Here is a 4,797-nt window from a genome sequence, read left to right as displayed (position 1 = left end):
TATATATATATATTTAAAAGGAAGAAATCATCAAGCCATATGACCGGATAAGTGATTTGTAAGTGTTTTAATAAATTTGAGAAATTGATTTTCAATTAATACATCCTTAATATATATGTATGGCACTAGTTTAATTAGTTCAAGTCAAACCATATCTTGAACCTATATACATAAAAGTTCTCATTTCATGTTCCAAGTGACCTTTAGTTGATTAAAATAGACCGTTGCCATATTTTTATATATAACCGATGGAAGATGATGATATAAACTATAGTTTGAATGTGGGAATTAAGAGGTGAAACGCATATATCCAACTAAGTTGAAACAATGCATGCAAGAGATAGATGAGCATCAAAACCAAGGGAAAGTGGCTGAAATGTTTAAGCAAACGGACACTGCCCTCTGATTCATTCATCTCTTTATGAAATTAGAAAATGACGACATATTCCTCAGTCCCCACAACACTCTCATAGTCATAGGATGTAGCTCTCTGTTATGTACCAAAATCATCACATGCCACATTATTCATATACTACTATTATTATTATTTGTTGCACTTTTTTTTAGGGTTGTCAAATGGGCTAGTTCGGTCCATTTAGGCCTGGCCCATTAAATTTATGGGTTAAATAGGCTAGACCGTTTAAGTCCGTTTTATTTATGAGCCATAATTTTTTAGTCCGAACCGTTTATGGTCAGTTCGTGGGTTAAATGGGTCAGCCCGTTTATCTTTCTATTTTATTTTTTTAAAAATATTTTGACAAAAAATATTACTTTTAAGTCAAAAATCTTTAAAAAATAATATTTTTTTAGTTGATGGGTCGGATTTTCGAGTCAGATAGAGGAAAATATAGACTAAAAGTGCTACTTTTTTAAAAAAATGTAAAAAAAAAAAATTAAACGAGCCACCCGTTTAGCTCGCGGGCTAACCCGTTTAACCCGTCATTTTTTCGGGTTAATCGAACTCAACCCGTTTAGCCCGAAATTTAAACGGACTTAATTTTGGAGGCAAAGCCCGCCCATTTTGACGGCCCTAACTACACGTATAAAATATATGTTAAAAAATATAAAATATACATTAAAAATGTATATTTTTTTTTTTAAAAAATTAAACGGGTCACTCGTTTAGTCCGCAGATTAGCCCGTTTAACCCGCCATTTTTTACGGGTTAATCGGGCTCAACCAATTTAGCCCGAAATTTAAACGGGCTTAATTTTAGAGATAAAGCCCGCCTATTTAAATAAATAAATAAATAGACTGTCCCGATGAGTTTGACCCATTTTGACGTCCTAACTTTTTTTTAGCTACCTAGCTATATAGCTAGCTATATCATTCATATTTTTTTCTTCTTATTATTATTATTATTACCCTCTATTTCAAATTTTACTAATCAATCAATCAATGGGTAGTTCGTAATTTCATTTATTATTCTTCGTCTATCTTTTTCTTGAATTAGTAATATTCATATATATTTTTTTTTTGTTGCGAACATTTTCTGAGTTGAGTTGCTTGGTTTGGAGTGAAATAATTAGAAAGGACTGTGTCCTTTCCCTTTCTTTTATTCATTTCATTCGTTAGGACATTCGGAAATGGCTAAATGCATGTCCTTATCATCAATCCTACCATAGTCTAGTTTTCAATAATGAAAACTTTGATGTACCCTTTGTCGGTAACTTTTGTTTCTCATCTGTAAATAATAATAGTCCATTATTATCAATTAATTACTACCCCTCCCAAAGTTAAATAAGTTTATAGCAATAAATTAGCTAGCATGTGGTTCAAATTGTATCTAATGGATTTTACTAGGAATAATAAATAAAGATCCCTGCTATTTTTCAGTGTGGGAATATACTAAGGTGGGTACTCCGATGAAGATATTATAATTGTCTTTATGTGATGATTTTTCTTTTTGACCCTTAGATAATGGATTGTAGGGTTAGATTTTGATATATTATAAAAGTGTTGTTTTTATTTAAAGTGTGGCCAAATTAATAAATCACACTTTTATACAAAGCATCTTCATAGAAAGATGTTTTTTGCATCTTCATTTGAGTAGCTCCCATATACTAATATAGTAATATATATAGTTAACGAGTACCAAAAGTAAAAATGTTGTAGCTTTCATGAATAAAATAATACTCCAAAGGAGTTAGAACTTAGGACTTCTTCATTTGACTCAAATCATTATTTAATTTATTTATAGTGCATATTTAGGTGTATATATGGTCATTGTTTATTACTTTCTTTGGCTGTTTTTGCTTTGCAAGAACTAATTTATGTATCTGTTATTACCAGAAAGAAAGAAAGACAGGTCACTTAGAAATAAAATATGTAAAAGGTATTAACTATTTGTCTTTTCATTAGCCAAATAATTAATAATAATGTGATTAATTATTTGCCATATTAACAAAATAATTCAGTTAGCTGGTTTTCAGTTTTCCCTAAACAATATTACATTGCAAATAATCTTTCTCTTCTCTATAAATTCCAGCTAACTAACAAAATATATATTTTATAATAATTCCCATAAAACTAATTTTCCATTAGTTAATTGTCTCATTTTAAATGGTCTTAAATTTAAGTTTAGAAACAGAAAAAATAAAACAATGTTAAAAGAGGCAATTATCATTCTTGTAACAAAATTAGTCAAATTCTTAATAATAAGATTTGGTTTCAAATACTGCAAAAAGTAGATAAACTTAAAAATAAAAGGAAAGAATTACAATTTTTTTTAATGTATCTCCTAATCTGATAAAACAGGGACTAATTTATTGTGGTGCGAATTTGAGTTTTATTTAAAAGTATGTCGTTGGTCAATAAATTATTATATAAGGCGAAATTTGAATCCTAATACTTTTTTTTTTTTTACCAAAGATAGGAGATTGGAACCCACAACCTCTTAATTGAGTATGGGAAGACTATGCCATTTGAGTTATTACTCATTGGCTTGAATTCCAATACTTACTTAAACACAAAATATATATTTTATAATAATTCCCACAAAACTAATTTTGTATTAGTTAATTCGTCTCATTTTAAATGGTCTTAAATTTAAGTTTAGAAACAGAACAAATAAAACAATGTTAAAAGAGGCTATTATAATTCTTGTAACAAAATTAGTCAAATTCTTAATAATAAGATTTGGTTTCGAACACAAAAGTAGATAAACTTAAAGAAAAAAAAAAAGGAAAGAATTACAATTTGTTTATATGAGTTTTATTTAAAAGTATGTCGCTCGTTAATAAGTTACTACATACATAAGTCGAGATTCGAATTCCAATACTTATTTAAGCAGACACGTAAATTAATCACTCAACTATTCAAGTTAGTTGAAAGAATTACAATTACAATTACCACTTAATTAAAAGAATTACAAGTGCCAAAACAGTAGCAGGTACTTAATAAACCGAACTCCTCTTACATAGAACTCAATACCAAAGAGAAAGAACATCATTGAGAAGATAAAGCTAATCAAGTTTCATTCAAACACACACCACCTTACTACTCCATTGAAATAATGGACAAAGATCTCAGCAGCACAGTAACAACAACAGTGGTGCACTCTTCTTCTTCTTCTTCTTCTTCATACATGATGATGTCTTCTCCTTCTTGCTGCTTCCCAATCCAGAACGAGTTCCAGTACTCAAGAATCCACCATTTCAGTAACACTTGTAGTTGTTGTTGTTGCTGCAGCAGCAGCAGCACCATGAAGAGGAGGAGAGGATGGAGATGGAGAAGCATCCTCAGAAGGCTCATGAGAGAGAGCAAGACCACCTTGATGTGTAGATCCAATAAACCTGTTTCGTTTCAGTATGATCCTGTTAGTTACTCTCACAACTTTGATGAAGGTAGTTTCCATCTTCACCACCACCACCAGGAACCTTCACAACTAGTGTTTCAAGATCATAGGTAATAATAATTAAGATTTCAATGTAAATCTATTTTCAAGATTTAATTATATATGTTTCTCTTTAATCAAAATGGATCTGCTGCGCCAAGAAGCAATAGCTCAAATAGCATAGTCTCCCCATACTCAATTAAAAGGTTGCGGGTTCGAGTCTCCATATTTTCAGTAAAAAAAAAAATCTACTGCGTTTGTTAACTGTCTCTAGACAGAAATACAAAAGAAAAATGTATTTTTATTTTTGTACCATTTTTCGTCTCTAATTTTAATTTTGAATATATAGAAATATTTCGTTCTTTTATATTTATCTCATTCTTTTAATATATTTGAATCTTCTAGTTGTGTCTCTGTATTTTTAAGTAATCTTTACATATGCTGATGCAATTCTTTTTTTTTTGGCAGTGGTGCTGTTTTTCATAGGTTGGATTCTCATTGCAAAATATGAATTGAATGATTGAGTAAAGTGGAGTCCAGAGTGTGCCTAACTCTTTGAAAATAAGAAATCCTCATCACTTCAAAATATCTTGGGTAAAGATTAGGAGAGAGATTCATCACTGCAAAAGAACTCTGATCTGAAACAAAATAATAGAATAGAATGCAAATTTTTGTGAGGTACAATTAAGTTTATGCAATTTTTTGACAGTGAAGATCTCAGAAATTAAATCACCTTGTATATGGTGCTATATTTGATGGATTTAATTTTTTGACTAAGATAAAAGTGAAATTGTAAAGATTGTATTGTACAGCATTTGCAAAATTATGAGACATTATTACATATTAACTTTAATTTGCTTTGTTTAATTATCATCATCTTGGGGAGATTTTTTTGGATGTGGGGTATATACCTTATTAATTTCAATGGACAAATATAATAAAACATGTTAGTGGTCTCTACA

At 29.9% G+C, this 4,797-nt stretch overlaps 1 protein-coding gene across 1 annotated transcript; it reads left to right on the top strand.

Moving 5' to 3' along the window:
• On the top strand, window positions 3,250-4,688 carry LOC107641607. The gene is made up of 3 exons (XM_016345091.2): window positions 3,250-3,427; window positions 3,461-3,906; window positions 4,304-4,688. The coding sequence occupies exons 2-3, from the start codon at window positions 3,515-3,517 to the stop codon at window positions 4,344-4,346; spliced, it is 435 nt and encodes a 144-aa protein (XP_016200577.1). The 5' UTR covers window positions 3,250-3,427; window positions 3,461-3,514; the 3' UTR covers window positions 4,347-4,688.

The sequence above is a fragment of the Arachis ipaensis genome, chromosome B05 (assembly GCF_000816755.2).
Source record: "Arachis ipaensis cultivar K30076 chromosome B05, Araip1.1, whole genome shotgun sequence".
Lineage (NCBI taxonomy): Eukaryota > Viridiplantae > Streptophyta > Magnoliopsida > Fabales > Fabaceae > Arachis > Arachis ipaensis.
The sequence above is the reverse complement of the archived record's forward strand: the minus strand, read 5'-3'. Positions and strand labels throughout refer to the sequence as shown.